Genomic DNA, 23,257 nt, shown 5'->3' with positions numbered 1-23,257 from the left:
TGCTGCCTTTTTTCTTGGTCCTGTGTGGTAAACTATCTGGCCTATGGTTTAGTTTATTACTTTAATGGAGCAATCAGCTTTGTCTTAATTGGTTACCACCAAAATCTCCATTGTTTTTTAGAGCACCCTTGGGCTTCAACACTTTATTTCAAATAAAGTCAGTTCCTTTGGGAAGAGTTTATGAGCTCTCTGTTCTTATGGATTTCCTCTTTTCTATCTGTTCTTACTGAAAACAACTCTGAGTCGGTGCTCTAGAGCTGGGGACAGGGACAGTGGCCTGCTTCTCTCAGAGCGAAAGCCCTGCTTTATTAGCTGGACAGAGGTGGCAGCCTCTGGTCTTCTCAGCTTATCTGTCCTGGCATGTGTGATGAGGAAAGGGCAATCAGAGTTCCAATATTCTTGGCCTGCTGTGCTTCAGATAGAGCTTCTGTCTTATAAATGAGGGTGGGTGAAAGAAGAGAGTACCCGATCTCATGGCTCCATTAACAGGAACTTAGCTTTTGCATCTTATGAATGAAGGAAATGGGATTAATTTTTGATATTCCTTACTGGGAGCTGAAGGGCGAGGGAGCTCTGTTTTCTTGACTCCACCCAGCCAAGATGGAGCTTCCATCATGCTGAGCTGAGGGTTTGATTGGGAGGCAGGGAGTTGTAGCTAAAGTTCTCATTGAAAGTTAGTATATTTTCTTAAATAAATATTTATTAATTTGCCATTTTCTCTTAGGGGAATTTCCAGAGATTTAAAAAAATTGTTTGAAGAAATTCTTACTATAGTTACAGTTGTTTGCTGGAGAGCATTTTTAAAGAACTCCTCACTCTGAAATTCTGGAAGTGAAAGTCTCTCTCCTAGGCTTTTTATATTAACTTAAAGTATAAGAGACTGACGGCAATTATCTGAATTAAATTTTTAAAAATCCTAAAGAGAAAGCCTTTTTGGGACTAGATTTCTGGCCAGAATCTAGGGTTTTTCACTGTGATTGAATTTTTCAGAAAACTTCTTACCTTTGCAAAATGCTTTGACTAAGCAGGCTTAGGGTACTGTACAATTTTTTCCCCCAGCAATATGGACATTGCACTGAAAAAGTCGGACTTAATTATTTCCTCCAGTATGAAATTCATATTTTAAGACAATCTTAGTTTTCCTCTTCATTTACTTGATAGCTTGGGGCCATTCTCAATTCTTTAAGCCAGAAACTTTAAATGTATTCATTGAAGTCAGTTCATCAAACTTTATGGAGTTCTACCCTGGACAATCTATCAACATTGCTCTGGGTAGAGTGGGAGACTCCAATATAGATTATATGATCTGTAGTTGCACAGAGCCATTACTTGGGAATTTACATAGCCAAGAATACACTATTAAATTCCAGCTCTTTGCACACACTTGGTTAATATTCAGATTTTCTTTTCTAGGTAGTTGTTTTTTCGCCAGGGTCATTAAAGTAGTCAGAGATGGTGGTATTTATAATTGTGTCATGTGAGTTATATTGGCTCCTTTAGTAAAATATCCCGTAAGTATGTCCTGCTGGCCTCAATGGCTGCCTGACTTCTCAGGGCACCATAGCCCTTCCATTGTCAGATACCTAAACTTTCTTGGCCCTTCATCTATAACTATGACATAACTATATTCCATGATACTCATAATATTTACTTTCATAATGATTGGTTCTCCTCTTCTGTTATTATGATGATGATGTGAATGAGATTTTCCAGGAAAGCAGAAATCTAGGAATATATATGAAAACTATATATATATATGAAAATATATGAAAATATATGAAAAATATGAAAATATATATGAAACTAATACATTTTTGGAAACTTTCTCTACTTAAACCCTCAAGTTAGTTTATAAATGGCTAATGATACCTCTGGTTTTGTTTGTTTTGTTTTCTGTGTTTCTTCCTGTCAGTCTGAAAGAATTTGGGTAATAACTAGACCTCCATGTGTTGCCTGTTTTTACGTTTGACTCAAGTCATTCAAATTATTAACCCCACAAAACAACCTAGAACTCCATTCATTCAGTAAACAACTAATGGCCTCCCTGTGTGGCAAGCATTGCACTGAATGCTGGACCTTCGATATCAATGAGATGATTTCCTTGATCTTAAAATAATTTTATAGGGTCATGAGGGAAACAAATATGAAAACAAATAAATATAATAATTAATATTCTATAATTTAAAAAAGTATGTTTAGGACAGATAGAAGACCGTAAGTTCAATGCTCACTTCTGCAGGATAGTTGAGGGTTCAGAAGAATCTCTCCTCCAGGAAGTGATGACTAAACTGAGCTATGAAAACAGATTCTGCAAAAACTAGATTAGACAAGAAGTGATGAGGAAGGGTGTTCCAAGCATGAGAAAGGCTTGAAGATAAAAATCCACACAGCCCTTGCCGGTTTGGCTCAGTGGTTGGAGTGCTGTGCCATGGACCAAACAGTTGCAGGTTCAGTTTTGGTCAGAGACATGTTACTGGGTCACGGGTTTGATTAGGTGGGAGGCAGCTGGCAGATGTGTCTCTCTCACATCGATGTCTCTCTCTCTCTCTCCCCCTCCCTCCCTTCTACACTCTCTGAAAATCAATGTAAAATTATCCTTGGGTGAGGATTAACAAAAACAACAAAAAAATCCACACAAGTAGACTTATGCTAATGGTCTTGTTATCTTACAATTTGGAAGATGTGAATTCAAAAGAAATTCTATTTCCTTGATTATAATACTTTTATTTTTTTGTCTGACTTCTCCAATTATGCTGGTCTCAGCCTCCTTAATAACAGGGAGCAGCATAATTTTTATCTTACACAGAATCTAACATTTAGTAGGTTCTTAAAATTATGTTGAATGATTGAATGATATAAATCCATTGATCATTATCTACATTAAGGGCAATTCTTGCCCTGGAAATTAGTTCTGAGTGCACTTCATATAATGATACCAGCCCTCATTTCTGGGTTTCTGGCCTTTCATCAGAGCTGCAGTGACAGAAGGACTGCTTCCCGAGACCAGGTCGAGCTGATGCTCTCACTGAAGTAGCAGAACCGGTGCACAAATCCTATATAGGTGTAGACTGTGGGTTAGGATTTGGTTATGATATTGTGCCTAATTTTAAGAAAATTGCATACCTTGATGCATATCATGCATAAGTAGGTGAAAATTGATAATTCAAGCTACCACTTTCATTTTAACAACCTTTCTTCCTTTTTTTTTTAAATCCAGCACTGATATCTTCTAACACATAGTAGGAAAGCGCCAGTTTGGGTCTCTCACCCCTCCTGGGCTATCAACTCCTTATTTACTGGTCTTGAACCTTTAGTAACATCCCAGTTTGTCATGTCCTGGTGTTCTTGGGCTCTACCCCTCCAAGGGTATGTATGTGGCAACTTCTAGGCTTGGTAGGAGAGGTAGGTGAGGAGAAGCCACCTCTCCTGCCTGGCCCTGTCAATCTCCAGCGTAGACCACACATAGGTTTAAAGGTGTTTATCGCTCCTTCCTTCCTTCCTTCCTTCCTTCCTTCCTTCCTTCCTTCCTTCCTTCCTTCCTTCCTTCCTTCCTTCCTTCCTTTTCTTTTTTTCACTGAGGGGAAAACTCAAAACATCTTGGATTTAAACCCTCAGCAAGGGCACACTCAGTGGACACAGCCTCAGTGACCACCAGGTATCCTGCCCTAAGGTTAGTTCCTCTCTAGAAAGGGACCTTTGGGGAAGCCCTTTCTCTCTCCACAGGATCCATTTTCTCTCACTGACTCTCCCCTAACCCCTAGGTCAAAAGAAGAAATTGCAGTAGGTGGGGCTTTGTAACTCCAAATCACACAGGTTCCCTTTTGAAGTCTCTCACTTCCCCTCCTCCTCTGGACTACAAGGCCAGCCCCTGAAACTCACACACATCACTCCTCCCAAGGACTAATGCTAATTACCAGAGAAATTACAGACTAATGCCTTAAAGAAGAAACTGCCACATAATTTGCAAGGCAACACTCTCCAGCAGTCTGGACAGCTGATTATTATGCAGAAAAATACACAGTATAATTCCCTTTCTCCATCCTATCCCCACCCTAATCCTTCTCCCCATGCCATTTTAAATTGTACTCTCTAGGCTTGCCAGAAATAAGAAAAGGTCCTATTGTGGGGCCAGATACTCATCCAGGGCTGGTGCTAACAAAGAGATGCTTTGCTATTGCTGTTCCATTAAGGAATAGATTAACTCCTTATCTGAGAGTCCACTTTACCCTCAATTTCAAGCTAGGCAGGAGAGGAGCCAATGGATTAATCTTTCCCTCGCATAATATAAGTAATTGACGATCTGTGTGCACAATGGCCAGGTCACATTGTCTGACAAAGGATTTTTTTTTTCCATTTTCATCATCGTACAAAAGAATAAAATCAAGCTGGATTTCAGTTTTTTTTGTGTGTGTGTGCAGCATTTAACTAATCATCTTCCTGAAGAAAAGGAAAATTACACAAACTCACCTAGAAAATTCAGCCAGCATGCTCATCAGAGCTTTACAATAGATACATGAGTTAATTATAAAAAATGATCAAGTCCTTAAATAAATCTTAAAGACTTTTTTTAAACATGTGACCATGTAGCCTGGTGAGGCTAAAACTAGTCAAAGGCAGAACTGAGGGTCAAATGATAATTTTTGCTAAATAATTTGGGCTGTCTGAAGTCTGATATTTTACCTACTTTCATAAGTATAACAGGTGCAATTAGAGGCTGTTTTCCTCAGGGCGCCAGACACAATGTGTTCTCGCCTGATTAAGGGCCCCGTTTTTCTTCCAGTAACTCCTATCTGCACTTTGGTCCCATGTTCCCAGTGCCTAGCGGCAGCAGCCACTAAATAAATGTGGGTTGAAGTCAGTAACTGAGTAAGTTTTGATGATTATCATGAAGAAAAAAGAGATTGCAGAACAAAAACTAGGCATTTCAATAAGGAAGTCTGTGGTCAGTGTCATAAGCCACAGAATGGAATGGGAATAAAGACATCTCAGGACTTGGGGTTCTCTCTGATATTCTCTTTTTCTTTCTCCCCTGACAGGGAAGTGATGCTGATATGGTTGATAAGAACAAGTGCTGCACACTCTGTAACATGTCTTTTACCTCCGCGGTGGTGGCTGACTCACATTATCAAGGCAAAATCCATGCCAAAAGGTTAAAACTGTTGCTAGGAGAGAAAACTCCACTAAAGGCCACAGGTATGTGTGCAAACCATAATCTTGGGGAGACAGTGAAGTTCACACAGCATGCCTGTCTCGTTAATCCCACTCCCTCCTCAGAGGTGACTGCCAGAATCAGAGACTACTGGTAGATGTCCTTCCAAACCTAAAGGGAGGGGCAGGTAGCCCAGCAGACCTTACTGTCATGGACCATTAGGTCCAATAGCAGGTGCTCATTCTCCACCTGGCTCCTTCAGAGCACCTTCCGAAAGGCTGTTTACCTTCTGCAAGATGTGGTCTGTCATTCTTACTGTATATTATGTAAGATTTTATGTCTATTATGCGAAGGACATTGTTCTTCCCCAGCTTCAGCCTGCAATCAGTGTGGGTGATGGACAGTGTATTGTGGATAATGGGTCCATTCCCTATGCAGGTCTGCCTGGTGCAGGGTATTGTCCCTGGTGGTAGTGGGGGAGAGGAAAACTGGAGTTACTAAAAACACTTCTGTTTGCAGACAACTGAGTTGGTTTTGTTAAAGACATTTTCTATTTAGAATAAGAAATATAGACATGGTGTTCTAAATATTAATCTGAAGTCCTTATTTTCAGATGTTAAATATTATTTGCTATAAATTTAACAGTCCACTGGGATTTATTTATTTATTGAGGTAACATTTGTTATAACATTACATATGTTTCAGGTGCTCACCACCAAAAGTCTAGTTTGCCTCTCTCTCCACACATTGGACCCCCTTTACCCATTTTGCCCTCCCCTCCCCCCTTCTCCTCTGGTGACCACCAACTGTTGTCTGCATCTATGAGTGTTTTTGTTTTGTTTTTAATTTCACATATAAGTAAAATTACATGGCTTTTGTCCTTTCTCATCTGACTTATTCAATTAGCATCAAGTTTCATCCATGTTGTCATAAATGGCGATAGTTCATCTATTTTTATGAGATGAAATTCCTATTATTTTCACAGGGGATCCTGTGATTCAACCTATTAACTTTCATAATAAAAAGCTTACATTTTGATAACATCTGGCTGTCTAATTGCTTAACTAATAATTTTTTTCAGAAGTCTATCAAATCATGAAACTAAAAATACTATTTTACTTTAATCAAAGTAGGTTATTTGAGCAAGGTTTACATTATGGTGAAGATGTTAACTAGACCAGGTTACAATCCCAAGAAGTTGGGGGTGTATTTCATGATGTCTATTCTTTCAATGCAATTAAAATTTAGCAGTTCATTTTATCCTGCTGTCTAATGAATCGTGCATAAATCGTGGGTGTAATTCTTTCTTAAATGGTATTTTGGAAATTGGAGAATGTCTAAAACAATACTTGGCTTTTATCCTCAGCAGTGTTTTTCTTAGGAGAAAGGTCTTCTTTTACTCAGAGAATAGCAAGGAATCTTTTCACTATATTTTTCTACTTAGTCTAACAAAAGAATATTGTTTTTGCAAAGGTGGATTTGACATTCAGATATAGGATAGGGTTGTGAAACACATGAAATCTGGTGACAAGCTCAGCTTATTGGGGGGCACACTCTGTGTACGAGCACTTGATAGGCAACCACTTGGTTGAAACTCCTGATTCTTACTCTTTAAAAGGTTGGATACTCACCTTGTAACCTACTCCCCTTCAAATCTCTTAAAATAGACACCTCAAAGAAACAGTCACTGGAAAAATTTTACCTGTTTCCCATGAATGAGCAACTAGCCCATTTGTTCTCTCTGCCTAAGCAGAGGATTACTGTTAAGTTTAATTTTAGAGGTAGTGATGGAATAAGAGCTGTACCTTTGTTTATCACGTTAATTAGCAAACAGAGAGCTGTTATTTCTGTAAAAAAAAAAAAATCACTGCATGGCAAAATTAGTTCTTTGTGAATTTAAATACATCCTCGAGATCACCAAGTACAAATTTGTTTTCTTGAATTCAAATACCCTCAGAGATGTAAATACAACTTGAGTGTAATTTATTAGTTGCCATCAATATTCCAAAGGAAAAAATCAAAAGCACTTAAACTGAAATCTTTACGTAGCGATTTTGCCTTGCTTTGCACAGAACTAGCCCAGTCCTCACTGTGACAGAAATCAGGTTGCTCCGTAGGCAAGAAGGGAATGAGGGTGGGGTGGGGGAAGAAGCACTGTTGTGTCTGGGCTGGGGAACAGATTCGGGTGGCCTTGTGCCAGCATCCCCCTTTCTCATCGCACTCAGGGTTCACGGGCTGCACATCACTGTTCTGCAGTTTACCCTCTCATCCATTTTCCTCTACAGCTGCTTTAAGCAGAAAGAATCTTGAGAGGTGGCAACATCGGACAGAATTGAAGGGCCTGGGAAGTGAATTTGTCCCTGGGCTTGGGTTAGTGTCTACCAGGCTGCTGGCAAGGAGCATAGGCAGCAATATATCCTGTTAGAGGGAGCTGAGTCATTAGGTAAAAATATAAGCAGAGGGTAGGCATAGGGAGGTGTGGCACAGGATAAGGGTTTGAGGGCTTGTAGGAGGGTGGAACCCAGCAGTGGAGTGTCTGGGTACAGAGATCCTGCAGAGACTGGAGCATGATACTGGCATCAGGAAAGTCTGGCAGGTGGTAGCAAGGCTCTGGCTGCAGTCCTGGGGTTCTAGGGAAAGAACTGGCTGTTAAAGAGGTGGGAGGGCATTATGGTTTAAGATAAGAATACTGGGCTAGTAATCAAGTATAGGAACAAATCAGGAATCTAGTTCCCCAACCCAGGATATAGGTGGAGGCTTGGTCTCAAGCACAAATTCAATCACTACAAGCACAGGATAAAGACCAAGAGGCACCACAAAAGAATACCCAGGCAACGGGCTTCCTGAGCTACCTGGTGCAGCTCCTTCTGCTCCTTGAACAAGATTAGGATGGCCTGCCATCGTTCCTGGTGCCTGCAGCCCAGCCAGCAGCAGTTCCTGAAGGACTTCGAAGACCTGCTAAGCTCCGGCTGCCCTGCGCACATCTAGGAACTGCGCTGCCTAATCAAGCAGTTTGGCTTCAAATTACTTCTATAATGAAAACAAACGGAAAAAAAAAGGAACATATAAAACCCAAGAAAGTGAATCAAGATGCCAGAGAGAAGCAATTCTCCTGCTCAGATATGCTGCTGAAGCTGCCCCTCCATGAGTAATAGGCTCTTGAACTATAGTGATTTCTGGGTAGGAATAATTGAAGCACGACTCATTGCTTCTCCCAGCTCTTCTATCTGTTGAGGGTGAGCAATTGGTACCTGTGAGTCATTACCTTTCCTCCTACTCAGGACGCACTGGGCTCAAGCATCCACTGGGCATCCTGCAGAATTAGCTGTTGTTCGAGTTCCCTTCTCCCGCTGGGTGCATGTTTACTAGGATTTTAAATGCTTGGCAGAGCCACTGGAACAAAAACTAATTTCAGTTCTTGGCTAGCGTGTCAGAATCTCGGTTCTAGTTCATGCTATTCTAGATCGGTCTGTAAGACGCGAGCATGGGGAGGGCTCTAGACTCACCATGTTCTTTCAGGATCAGCAGATCTCCGCATGGAGATCTTGCCCAGACCAGAGGCGCGAGCGAGGCCGCCGCAGTCACGTCGCCTGCTACCCTGTGAGGAGCACTGAGGGAGACTCAGAGCACAGAGGCCAGAACAGTGAAGGGCATGACAACCCTCTCACCGGAGGAAGAGTGAAGGAAGCAGAGGTTGTTAAGCATGGGAAAATGATTACTTAGGAGTAAATCTTTGGAAGACTGTCATGGGAAAGAAAGATTCATGGTGTGTGTGTATGTATGTTTGTGTGTGTGTCTGTGTGCAAGCACATGCATGAACGCGCTTGGATGCAACAGATATAACCAAAGGGTGTCGAAAATTAGGGAGTTAAATCTGAGCTCAAGGTAAGGGCAAGTTTCTTAATATTCAGAGATACTCAAAGGTAAAACGTGAGGATGTGGGAGCTGTGGGAGCAGAGGCTGGCTAATCACGTGGCAGGGCATTTTCTGAGGGGGTTCCAGCATAATTAGCCTACAGGACATTTAACGTCCCCTAGATTACATGGTTAGCCTGGATGACATTAATGTCGTCTGACTCTGAGATCCCCAGCCAGAATCTACAGGCTTGACCCACTGACATAATACAGCGAAAGAATGCTGGCCTGGGAGTCAGGAGACAGGAACTAATCTTTAGTAGCTCCTTTATCTTTTCAACTTCATATTTCTCATCTGCCATTTAATTCTAATGGTGACTGAATTGATCTCACTGACCCTTATACAGAGCCAACCATAGATTTAAAGTGCTTTGGGGGTGGGAGCTGGGTAGAGGGGGACAAAGGGTGAATGGAGGGGATCTTCAATAGTGTCAATAAAAATTTTAAATTAAAAGAAAAATAGAAGGTGCGCTGAGCATTTGGTAAATGAGTTGACATGAGATAAGACTTCTTTCCTCCGTTAGAACCTCTGACTTTCTGATTAACATGGGCTGTTCGAACACTACCTTGGGAATAGCACACAGGGACATTGTGCTGTGTCTCCTTGGAGACAAGCCTTTTGGGATGAGTTTTATGAACTGAGGCAGTGCCTGGCCCCGAGCTACCCACTGGAGAGACGCAGTGCTGGTGGGCACAGGGAGCATGGGCTGTGAACCCAGACGCAGGGGATGCCATGGAGCTGAGGAGACTGAGAGGCTCTGGCAGTAAGGAAACCTGTCAGGAGGGAGAGGCTCAGCCACCAAGCTGGGGCAGGACCATGGACCTGGAACTGGGGCTTGGCAAAGAGAGATAAGAGTACCATTTTCAAGACAAGCTCAAGTTCTCTAGGGGATAAAACAAGGAACCAGATGCCAAAATGAAGGCCCAGAAAAAAGTATCGGTTTCAGGAATATGGAGGGGGCTCTGTTATCAGAGTAGAAAAACAAAGTAATAAAAGAGCTAGAAGCTTGATGCCAAATCTCCAAGGCCAGGCTGCTCCAGTCTTGCTTGCTTAAGGCTGAGATTAGCCTCAGAGGCTCCTCACAGGGAGCCGACTCTGGGTCAAGGTGAGCACTTCCAACAGAGTGGAGTGGATGAGCAACCAGACAGAGCCTGAGGTTATGCACTTCATGATGGCTTTTCTGGGCTCCTGTGCACTGAGCTGTGTATTTTTTCCAAGTGGCTGCCTAGTTGGCCTACAAGGAAAAATGTTAGGTCTGCCTTTGATGGAGCCCCAAAGGCAGGATCACTGACTGTAGGGAACCAAATTGTGGTATCAAAAAACCTCCACGTCCTAATCCCCAGAACCTGTGAACATGTGTTGCATGGCAAGAAGGAATTAAAGCTGCATGTGGAATTAGGTATCTCATCTCTAAAATGGTAATGTAATAAAATTGTGTTATTTTAAGCCACTAAATTTGTGGTAATTTGTTACAGCTGCCATCGAAAACTAATACACAGACCTAAGTAACACTTGGCCAAACAGAATCCTCCTTTATGTGTTGTTTGCATATTTCCCCTCTGGGAACCTCAAATTTACTTAGGGAACACTGACATAACAGTTTTCAGGGACTTGCTAGAGGGGCAGGAGGTATGTCTTTGTATCAGGGTATTTTTCCTCAAAAAAAAACGTATTGCTACACTGTGCCAAGCCTCTGGTGACTGTTCCTATGACGCTGAGACATGTTAGTCTTCCTAGCCTGAAGGAGCTCTTCTGTGTCTCCAGCCTCATCTCCTCTGTCTTCTCAGTGCACACTCTCAGATGTACCAGCACCCCACTGCACCTTTCCTCTTCCTGTCATGGAAACACCTTGGACCCTCCAAGGTTCAGTTCAAGTCTCAACCCGTCTCTGGAGTCTCTCCTGGCTACTAGAAATGGCAGTTAATACAGGATGGGCCATGAAATCAGACATATCTGAGCCCCACTCATATTAGCTGAGGGCTTCACTTGGCTGAACCTCCTTTTCCTAATCTGTACAATGGGTATAATGCTGTTACTTATATCAGAGGATTTCCATGATAGTTATACCAGCTGATTAAGAAATGCAAAGTGCTTATCACAATGTCACATAGTCTGAGGTCAGTAAACGTTAGCTCTGTCGACTCAGGAAATGAAGCTATTTTTATTTACCCTGCTGTGAACTCTGTGCTTGCTAATTTTGCACGTAAAATGCTGTGTTGCCTATTGTACAAGGCTGACCCAGGTGGGTGTGTCTCCTTTGCCACCTGATCTGTAAGGGCTCCTCACAGACGAACCACGTCTCTGTATTTGTTCTGTCTCCTGCCACTTTCCTGGACGCAGCATGACTGCCATGTTCTCCCTCCTTCAGATGGTGACAGGAAAATGTAACCTAACATTCCATTCCTGCTTGAGGACAAGTGTGGGTGTAAAAATGTAGGACAGGGTGCAAGGTCACAGAAACCTTGGGGAGAAGAATCAAAACAGCCATGGAAATCTGCCAAATGAGACATTAATCCAGTGCGAGTGGACAGAGGGGAGGTGGGTGGCAGTTAATGGGAGTGAGCAGGGACCAGACTGAGCAGAGGTTAAGTTGGAGGAGAAATGGTCTGGGCGCCCGAGAGGCTGGCCCCTGAGGCTTTGCATTGTGTGCCAGGGGCTTGGATGTGTCCCAGGAGGGAGCCGTAAAGACATTAGTCTGGACATCTAGAGTGTGGAGAAGCTGATACCAGAAAACATATGAGGAAGAAGCATAGTCAGCGCTGAGGCTTAGGGTGGGGGCAGGGAGCTGTGAGAAGAGAAGAGCAAAGTCGGGGCAGGGTGAGAGAAAATCAGGAGTTGGGGAGGGAAGCTGAGTCGGGAATCCAAGGGGCCCTGGGTGTTTCAGATGGGAGCAGGGCCGAGCAAACTCAGAGCTGGGTATTCTGCCAAATCCATGTAGTCTCTGTGATCTCCCCTGCCCCGCCTCCTGTAATGCCACATAGCTTCTAGCACCTGACTCCCAGCTCAACAGAAGCGTGCCCACCCATTCATCACCGGCAGTGGTGCAGGACGTCCCACCTGCCTCTACACGGAGCTTCTCATTGACTGGAGCCTCAGCCAGCTGCAACCCTCCCAGGCCTTCCGGCCAAAGCTAGTTCAGGCTGCATCCAGCATGGCACTTTATTGGCAAAGCTGGCAATCCAGGACAGAAAATGCCCACTCTCAGGGATAGAAGTAGTTTCTGAAATTCCCTCATGTGGTACCTGCCTTAAGAGAGTTCATAACCTGAAGATTTTATTTCATTATTTTCTTAGCTCAGTTCCTTTCAACAAACATCCTGTGTCCTGGGAATATAAAGGTGGATAAGACCCTGGCCTTTCTCAGGTTTACCATGTAGGAGGAGGGAACACATGCACCTGACTGTAGTACCCAACACACCGTGAAAATCTACAAAAACAAGAGGATATTGAAGAACTGTTAACATTGCACCTGGAAAATTCTTAGAAGAATTCATGAGAGAGTGGTGTAAGAAGACCTTAATAACTATAATCTATGGGGATTTGTTAGGGTGAGTTTTAAGTTTCTCACAGAGGCCTATATCTAGACCAAGGTTTCTAATCTCAATAGTACTGACAGTTTTGACTGGATAATCCTTGTTTGGGGTGGGGGAGGGGAGTGGGGAGCTGTTTTATGCATTGTAGGAGGATTAGCAGTATCCCTGGCCTTTCGTGGTATGACAGGAGAACCCCTCTAGTTGTAATGATAAAAACATGTCTCCAGACATTGTCAAATATTTCCTGGGGGGCAAAGTTGACCCCACTTGAGATCCGGTGATCTAGATCAGGATTTAGCAAAATAGAGCCTGGGGTCCAAATCTGAACTGCTATCTATTTTGTAAGTCTGCAAGCCAAAAATTGTTTTTATGTTTTTAGATGATTAAAAAATTAGAAGAGGAATATTTTGTGACATGTGGAAAACATAAAATTCATACTTCAGCGTCCATAAATTAAGTTTTATTGGAACACTGCCACCCTCATTCCATTTAAGCTGCTTTTGTGCTACAATGTCAGACTTGAATAGTTGTGACGGGACCATAGAGTCCACAGAGCTACATGGTCCTTTATATAATAGGTGTGCTGACCCCTGATCTAGATTGTGAATGAGCTAGAGGGAGGGGTATGGGTGTGAATGTAAAATGAAAGCATTTTCCCCAGCCATGCACCTTTGAGAAGCCGGGGAGACACTGAGCTAGGAATTGGCATATAGGTGAGACTGCGAGCAGAGGAAAGTTAGGAAGATCTATCTTGGGGAGGTACCTCAAGACTAGAGAATGAGGGAAACCCAGTGGCTCCCTTGTGAAGAATGGAGAAGCCCTCCAGAGAAGTTACAAGACCTAAGTGATAGCAAATGTCTTTAGTAGGCCTAAAATTCAAAACATTTATGAAAACGAAATAGATGTGGCCTCGGCTAGGACCAGCAGCTGCCTTGGCTGGGACCTGCGGCTGCCTCGGCTGGGTCCTGCGACCCCGGCTGGGTGCTACGCCCTCGGCTGGGTCCTGCGCCCTCGGCTGGGACCAGTGGCCTCAGCTGGAAATTGCGCCCTCAGCTGGGCCCTGTGGCCGCCTCGGCTGGGTCCTGCGACCTCGGCTGGGAGCTGCCGCAGCCTCTGCTGCCCTTAGCTGGGAGCAGCGCCCTCGGGTTAAAGTCCCAGGCGGCTCCACAGCGCAGAGCCCGGACAGAGGCTAAACTGGCAGCAGCCACTCACCTTGGGCTCCGGCAGAGGGAGGGCAGACTGGACTGGAACTATGTGGGGATACTCGGGATTTGGAGGGTGCCCAGAGCTTTTGCTGAGTGCAGCCACGCAGGACTGCAGTCATCTTACGCCTTCCCAGGGCCCTGGGGAGAGGTGGCGGCCCCTCCCTCGGAGATTCAACCCCACCCTGTGGCCATTGAAATGCTAATTGAGGTCCATTAACAACCAGCATCTGCCCCACCCTCTGGAAATCCTCTTACACTGAGCACCTGAGGGAGTTTTTCAGTCAACTCAGAAACCAAGGTTCTTCAGGTGACTGCTACTAATAGTCTCCAGGCAAAAAAGCTAGAGGATAACTACCATTCCTGGGCTAGCAACTCTAACCAGGAAAGTTAAGACTTGACAGTGGTGTTTAACGTGGGTCCTCCCTGCCTCATCTAAACCCAGGAGAGGGCGCCAAAAACAGCAGAACACCAACACCTACAAGGAAAATTTGGCAGACTCCAAAGCCCACTGTGATGGCCAAAATGGTGAAACACAGAAACAAAAGCCAAATGAAAGAACAAGAGCCCTCTACCAAAGATGAGATAAATGAAGTGCAGTTAAGCAAGTTTACAGAACTAGAATTCAGAGCCATGATCTTGAGGAAGCTCAACAGCATGTATAAGGCCATGCGCACCATGAGTAAAGACATAGAAATGTTGAAAAACAACCAGTTGGAAATTAAAAACCACCAAGAAGAAATGAAGAATGACATATCAGGAATAAAAAACACACCAGAAAGTCTAAATAGCAAAGTAGAGGACGCTGAGGACCGGATCAGTGAATTAGAAGATAGGGTAGACAAAAATCAACCAATCAGAAAACCAAAAGGAAAAAATAATTAAAAAACAGGAAAACTGCTTAAGAGAACTGTGGAATAACTGAAAACGTAATAACATTCACATCATAGGAGTCCCTGAAGAAGAAGAAAAAGCAAGGGTTAGAGAATATGTTTGAAGAAATAGTGACAGAAAACTTCCCTAATTTGCTAAAGGAAGAAGGTATTCAAGTTCAAGAAGCACAGAGAGCCCCAAGTAAGAAGAACACAAACGAGCCCACATTACGACACATAGTAATCAAAGTGCCAAAAATTAAAGACAAAGAGAGAATCCTAAAAGCAGAAAGAGAGAAGCAACAGGTTACCTACAAAGGAAACCCCATAAGGCTCTCAGCTGACTTCTCAACGGAAACAATACAGGCCAGAAGGGAATGGCATGAGGTAATCAAGGTCATGAAAAACAAGAATCTGAATCCAAGACTACCCAGCAAGGTTATCATTCAAAATAGAAGGTCAAATAAAGAGCTTCTCAGAAAAAAAAAAAAAAGGCTAAGGGAATACATTAGCACCAAACCAACACTGCAAGAAATGTTAAAAGGAGTGCTGTAGTTAGCAGGAGAAATAGGAAGAAAAATATAACCCCACTAAACAAAAATGGCAATAAATAAGTACATATCAATAATCACCTTAAATGTAAATGGATTGAATACTCCCATAAAAAGACACAGAGTAGCTGATTGGATAAGAAAGCATGACTCCTCTATATGTTGTTTATAAGAGACCCACCTCACAACAAAAGACTCACATAGGTTGAAAGTGAAGGAATGGAAAAAAATCTTCCAAGCAAACAGAAAGGAAACAGAAGCTGGGGTAGCAATACTCATATCTGATAAAATAGATTTCAAAATGAAGGCCATAAGTAGAGACAAAGAAGGCCACTATATAATATTGAAAGGATCTATCCAACAGGAAGATATAACCTTGATAAACATATATGCACCTGATATAGGAGCACCAAAATAAATAAAAATCTTCTGGAGGACTTCAAAGGAGAAATCAATAGCAATACAATCATAGCAGGGGACTTGAACACCGCTGACATCACTGGATAGATCCTCTAGACAAAAAATTAGTAAGGAAACAGAGACGCTAAATGAAGCACTAGACCAAATGGATTTCATAGATATCTACAGAGAATTATACCCCAAAACAGCAAAATTCACATTCTTCTCAAGTGCACATGGGATATTCTCAAAGTTACACCACATGTTAGGGCACAAACTAAGTTTCTACAAGTTCAAGAAGACTGAAATCATATCAAATATCTTCTCAGATCACAATGGCATGAAACTAGAAATCAATTGCAAGAACATACAAAGACATTTGAACACATGGGAGCTAAATGACATGTTATTAAACAATGAATGGGTTACCGAGGGGATCAGGAAGAAATTTAAAACTTCCTGGAAGCCAATGAAAATGAAGACACAACAACACAAAATCTATGGGATGCAGCGAAAGCAGTTCTGAGAGGGAAGTTCATAGCACTACAGACCTACCTCAAAAAACAAGAAAAATCTCTAATAAACTATCTAACCTCACAATTTAAAGAACTAGAGAGCAAATAAAAAGAAAACCCCGGAGCACTAGAAGGAAGGAAATAGTAAATATCAGAGCAGAAATAAACGACATAGAGTCCAAAAAAACAATTCAAAGGATCAATGAAACAAAAAACTGGTTCTTCGAAAAGATAAACAAGATTGATGGACCCTTAGCTAGACTCACCAAGAAACAAAGAGAGAGAACCCAAATACACAAAATCAGAAATGAAAGAAGAGAAGTAACAACTGACACCACAGAAATACAAAAGGTCGTTAACAACTACTATGAACAATTATATGGCAACAAATTCGACAATCTAAGCAAAATGAAAAAATTTCTAGAAACACGTAGTCTCCCAAAACTGGATCAAGAAGAGATAGAAAACTTGAACAGACCGATAACAACAGAAGAAATTGAAGATGTAATCAAGACTCTCCCAGCAAACAAAAGCTCAGGCCCAGATGGCTTCACGGGGGAGTTTTACCAAACATTCAAAGAACTAACACCCATTCTCCTCAAACCATTTCAAAAAAATTCAAGAAAAAGGATGAGTTCCAAACTCATTTTATGAGGCCAGCATAATTCTAATTCCAAAACCAGGAAAAGACACTACAAAGAAAGAAAACTACAGGCCAATATCCCTGATGAAAATAGACACCAAAATCCTGAACAAAATACTAGCAAATTGGATCCAGCAATACATCAAAAAAATTATCCACCATGACCAGGTGGGATTCATCCCAGGGATGCAAGGCTGGTACAATATTCGCAAATCAATAAACGTGATACACCCCATAAATAACATGAAGAATAAAAACCACATGATCATATCAATAGATGCTGAAAAAGCCTTTGACAAAATCCAGCATCCATTTCTGATAAAATCGCTCAGCAATGTGGGAATAGAGGGATCATATCTAGACATAATAAAGGCTATATATGAAAGACCTACAACCAACATCATACTCAATGGACAAAAACTAAAAGCATTTTCCTTAAGAACAGGAACAATTCAAGGATGCCCACTTTCATCACTCTTTTTTAACATAGTACTGGAAGTCTTAGCCACAGCAATCAGACAGGAAGAAAGAATAAAAGGGATCCAAATTGGAAAGGAGGTAGTGAATCTGTCATTATTTGCAGATGACATGATACTATATGTAGAAAACTCCAGAGACTCCATCAAAATTTTACTAGGCTTAATAAATGAACTTGGCAAAGTAGCAGGATACAAAATTAAAGTCAAGAAATCGAAGGCATTCTTATACACCAATGATGAACTCACAGAAAGAGAAACTAAGAAAACAATCCCCTTTACCATTGCAGCAGAAAAATATTAAGATACCTAGGAATAAACTTAACCAAAGAAATAAAGGACCTATTTGCAGAAAACTGCAGGTCATTGAAAAAAAAAATAGAGGAAGATATAAAAAAGTGAGTTCATCATTTGTTTATAAGAATGCCTTCAATTTCTTGACTTTAATTTTGTATCCTTCTACTTTGCCAAGTTCATTTATTAAGCCTAGTAAAAAAGTGGAAGCACATACCCTGTTCATGGATTGGAAAAATTAACATCATTAAAATGTTCATTCTACCAAAAGCAATCTATAGATTCAATGCAATCCCCATCAAAATATCAACGGCATACTTCACAGAATTAGAACAAGTACTTCAAATGTTTATATGGAACCAAAAAAGACCTCGAATAGCCACAGCAATCTTGAAAAAGTAGAACAAAGTAGGAGGGATCACATTACCAGATTTCAGCTTATACTACAAAGCCACTGTAATTAAAACAGCCTGATACTGGCACAAGAACAGGCATATCGACCAGTGGAACAGAATAGAGAACCCAGAAATGGACCCAAGGCAATATGTTCAATTAATATTTGACAAAGGTGGCAAGAGCATATAGTGGAGTAAGGACAGCCTCTTTAATAAATGGTGTTGGGAAAATTGGACAGCTACAAGTAGAAAAATGAAACTAGACCATCAACTTACACCATAGACAAGAATAAAGTCAAAATGGATAAAAGACTTAAATGTGACTCATGAATCCATAAAAATCCTACAAGAAACTGTAGGCAATAAAATTTCAGACATCATACGCATAAGAATTTTCACTGATACACCACCTAAGGCAATAGAAACAAAGGAGAAAATGAACACATGGGACTACATCAAACTCAAAAGCTTCTGCACAGCGAAAGATACAATCAGCAAAATGGAAAGGCAACCCACTGTATGGGAGGGCATAATTGCCAATGATGTATCAGATAAGGGGTTAATTTCCAATATATAGAGAGTGCTCATACAACTCAACAAAAGGAAGACAAAGAACCCAATTAAAAAATGGGCAGAGGAGCTGAATAGACACCTCTCCAAACAGGACATACAAATGGCCAAGAGACATATGAAGAAATGCTCAACATCACTAATCATCAGAGAGATGCAAATTAAAACAACAATAAGGTATCACCTCACACCTGTCAGAATGGCCACCATCAACAAATCATCAAGCAACAAGTGTTGGCAAGGGTCTGGAGAAAAGGGGACTCTAGTACACTGCTGGTGGGAATGCAGACTGGTGCAGCCACTATGGAAAACAATATGGTGTTACCTCAAAAAATTAAAAATTGAACTTCCATTTGACCCAGTGATCCCACTAAGAAGCCTGAATCTCCAGTCAGTAGTAATATATGTACCCCCATGTGTGTAGCAGCACTATTTACAGTAGCTAAGATCTGGAAACAGCCCAAGTATCCATCAGTAGACGAATAGATAAAAAAGCAGTGGTACATATACACAATGGAGTACTATGCAGCTGTAAGAAAGAAAGATCTCTTATCCTTTGAGACTACACGGAGGGACCTGGAAAGTATCATCCTAAGTGAAACAAGCCAAGCAGAGAAAGAGAAGTTTCATATAATCTCACTTATTTGTGGAATATAATGAACATAACAGTCTGAGGAATGGGGTAGTCCCAGAATCGTGGCAGTGAGGTATAGACTGACAATCCCCAGGAGAGTGTGTGGTAGGGGAGAGATAAAGCACAGAACTTATATGCAAGTATGCATGAACAGTGGACATGGACAACAGAGCTGGGGACAGGGCAGGGAGGGAGGGGGAGGGGGGCATCAGTGGGGCAAAAAAGAGAAACATCTGTAACAAAAATTAATCAATTAATTAATTAATTAAAAAAGAAAAGAAAACGAATCATAACCAGATTTTGCTATAATCTCAAAATGCTTATATCTCCTGATTTTTAATTCTTACTTGAAATCTGAAATCCAGTCTGTATTAGTTTCTCAAGGTTGCAGGAATAAAATCTCATAAATTGGGTTCCTGAAGCCAATAGAAATTTATTCTCTCTGTCTGAAGGCTCGAAGTCTGAGATCAAGGTGTGGGCAGGGCCAGGCTCCCTCTGTAGGCTTGAGGGAAGAATCCTTCCTTATGTCTCCTACCTGCTGGTGTCTCCTTCCGTGGCATTGTAGCTGTGTCACCTCCATTTCTGCTTCATGGTCACTGTCCTTGTTCCCTGTGAACAGTGTGTCCTCTCCTCTGCTTATGTAGATACCAGTTACCGGATTTAGATTCCACCCTAATCCAGATTGACTAATCTTCACTTAACTTATTACATCTGCAAAGACCCTATTTCCAAATAAGTTCACATTCTAAATTTTTGATTGTATATGAAATTTTAGCTGGTTTTTGGGGGAAACCTTTTCAACACAATATGCAAACCTCCTTTATTTAATGGATTGCAAGTAACAAAGGTCATGAACCTCAATATAATGCTCACTAGCTAGTAATTTTTCCCCTTTCTTTCTTTTTTTTGATAAACCCATATAAACAAGATAGTTGGAGAAAGAATGAGACCAAGTTCTTACAATCCTAAAGAGTACCCCAAAAGAAAATTTTATTTAGATGTTCTTAATAATTTTTTTGAAGAGAATATATATTAGTTAAAAGAAATTTGAAGCATATGAAAAAAAGAAGCTTTACACTACAGATATTCTCCATTATGTACAATTAATCAAAGGGAAGTTTAAGATCACCCATAAATGGATAGGTATTATTATATTTATGATTAACAAGAAAATTGTCAGTTTGTGGCAGAGACATTGTTCATCTGAAACCCATTAACTTTCTATGTTCTCTAGACTTTCAATTGATTGTGTTCAGGTGTAATTTGCATTACTTTAGGACTAGCCTAAAAGAAGGAGGAGGGCCATTCAACCTATATTGGATTTTGCAAGGAGAGAAAGAAAGATGCCTTTCATTGTGATATTTTGGTGGTGTTTCTTATTGCTGGATAGTCTAATCTCTCCTGGTTGATACACTGTCTCTTAAAGTGACTGTTTCACATATAAACTTTGATGAATACATTTCTTTCTTAACAAAACTGGGTATTGAATGCTTTCCTGTATATACTTCCCAGCATTACCTTTCCTCTCATTTTGACCCCTATGGGTTTGAACTTGCCGTAGCGGAGTGTATGTGTCAAGGATGCTGGAAGATGGTGGAGAGCAGCTCCGAGGTGAGCAGCCGAGGAGGCATCCTGGCACCGCCTCTCCGTCGGTGACTGCGCATAGAACACTTTGTGGCACATAGTAGGCATTTCATAATATTTGTTGGATGAGTAAAAATTGGCAGCATGCATTAGAGTAATGATAGACATTTACATAACTATAGCTTTATTGTCGAATTGAGTTACCTTGGTTATTTAAATTTCATTTAAATGGGGTGATCAAAGGTGGTTGTTTTTCATTTTTACAGGAACTGTCATGCCTGTCAACTTGCTTGGCTTTAAAAAAAACCTCCTTTTTTCCTGATAAAATAGGTAAAAAATAACAGAATAATGTAGAATATGAACATAGTCTCTAAAATCAGACCCAGTTTTAAATTCTGGATATATCTGTGTGAACCTTTACAGGTTATTTTAACTACTCCACCATCAATTTCATATTTTAAACTTATGGTGTACTTACATTATATAATTATCATAATAAAGGAGAAGACATATGTAAGCTACTTAATATAGAGGCTGCCATCTGATCGAGTTGAATGAGTGTATTACTGTATGTAAATATATGCAAGTACACACATACACAGAGTTGATCCTTGCTATTTGCAGATTCTGTATTTGTGAATTTACCTATTCACTAAAATGTATTTGTAACCACAAAATCAGTACTCATGGCACTTTAGTAGTCATTTGTAGACACATGCAAAGTGGTGAACATTTCAAGGTGCTCCGTGTGCATGTTCTCACCTGAGGTTGACAAGGCAACATTCTGCTTTCTCGTTTCAACTCTCACACTGCAAACAAGTGCCCTTTTTGCAATCTATTTGGTACCAGGTTTTGTGAATTTTGTTCTTTTGTTTGGTGATTTTGCCATTTTAAATGACTCCCAAGGATGGTACTGTCTAGTGTTTCTATGTTCCAAGCAGGTTGTGATGTGCCTTCAAGGGAAAACAAGCTTGATCCGGGCATGGGTTATAGTGTTGTTGGCTTTGAATCAAATGTCTATATGAAATGAAGTATCTCTAAACATAAGCTCATATAAAACAAGCTTTTATATTGATCAACTGATTAAAATGTGGTGATCGCAGGCTCACAGGAAACTAAACCTTGCATTTCTTCAAGAGCAATGGTTCAGTGTTCGCTTTTTGTGTTCTTGGAGACTTTTCAGAACATAACTACAATGAACAGGCAGAAGTAACTGTCTACATAGCAAAAGTAACTTTATATTTAGTATATTTATAGAAAGGAATATGTTTCAAAAAGTCTGTATCTCTCAACAATAAAATAAAAATGCATAATGTCTTAAAGTTCTTGGGATATGGTAAAACTTACTGAGTAGACTGAATCTAACCTAATAATAAAATCAGCAATCATAACTGATCATTGTAAACTGATCTGATATGGTATCAGAAACCCCACCTCTATTATTTCGTTTACTCATCATAACAAACACAAAGTATAAAGTATTATCTCTATTTTACTGAGGAAAAAAACAGAGACCCTGGAGAGTAAAGTAACTTGTGTGGTGTTACATAGTAAAATATATAATTGGAGCTTGAACTCAGGACTCCTGACTGTACATTCTAGGACCTTGCCTTAGTCTCTAGATGCTGATAAATAATGCTTCATAAAATGATCTAAAGATTTTCGCTTGCCTAATGAACAGCACAGTTCAAACCCCAAGGTTCTTGCAAAATGCCTGGAAGCAATAAAGCAACAAAGACAGATCTTATAAACCTTAAATCAAGTATTTCTCATTTGTAGGAATAGTGAACAGTGTGGGGAAAGGGATTGATAAGCAACGGTTCTTTTAACTCTGCTTGTCTGCTGTGTAAGTGTGTTTATTGTATATTTCTCTTATAAAATCTTTTCAGTTTTCTTCTTTCTTTCCTTTGGAAGATGAAAGAGACAGCAAGCTTCAGAACTTTTCTATAAATTTCTATGCCAGACAGAATTGCTTATTTGAGTTCTCTGCCGAGTGAATAAAGATCAGGGTATTGTAGATCTGCTTGAAAGTAACATAAATTCAAATTTTGAATAATACATGTACTTCAGGTTCAATCAGCACCTTGTATTTGCATATAAGATTTTATATACCATGGCAGTTCTATCATCCGATTCCAGTTATTTGGTTTGCATGACACAACCTGTCTGGATACTTATCTTAATAGATGCAAACAATAGTTTGCCAAACAGGCAGCTCTCTCCATAACAGTGCATTTCTTTTTAAATTAGGAAAGCTGGCCCGTTCTAAGGTGTCATGTCCAAATCAATGCATTTATTCTGATGATGTCTTGGCTTTTTGAATGCTTACAAATACAACAAGAAATAGATTCATAGAAGGTGATACACCTGGCGGGTGGCAAAGAGACTTCTCTTGCAGTAATCTTTCCATGGTGGCATGCTATCCGAAGAAACCACGCCAATCAGGCTGTTGACTACTCTACAGTGAACAGAGTTTAAATGAATTAGCAGAGTTTAAGGATTTCACAAATCCTTTTAAATACCATA

At 40.8% G+C, this 23,257-nt stretch overlaps 1 protein-coding gene across 1 annotated transcript in view; it reads left to right on the top strand.

Annotated features, from left to right (window-relative positions):
- The window catches only part of ZMAT4 (zinc finger matrin-type 4), a 321,685-nt gene that overhangs the window by 192,078 nt on the left and 106,350 nt on the right, over positions 1 to 23,257 (top strand). The window contains exon 4 of the mRNA XM_036249781.1: positions 5,037 to 5,193. Coding sequence (XP_036105674.1) covers positions 5,037 to 5,193 — 157 coding nt within the window. The remainder of the gene's footprint in view (positions 1 to 5,036; positions 5,194 to 23,257) is intronic.

This window comes from Molossus molossus, unplaced genomic scaffold (genome assembly GCF_014108415.1).
Source record: "Molossus molossus isolate mMolMol1 unplaced genomic scaffold, mMolMol1.p scaffold_m16_p_9, whole genome shotgun sequence".
Classification (NCBI taxonomy): domain Eukaryota; kingdom Metazoa; phylum Chordata; class Mammalia; order Chiroptera; family Molossidae; genus Molossus; species Molossus molossus.
The sequence above is the reverse complement of the archived record's forward strand: the minus strand, read 5'-3'. Positions and strand labels throughout refer to the sequence as shown.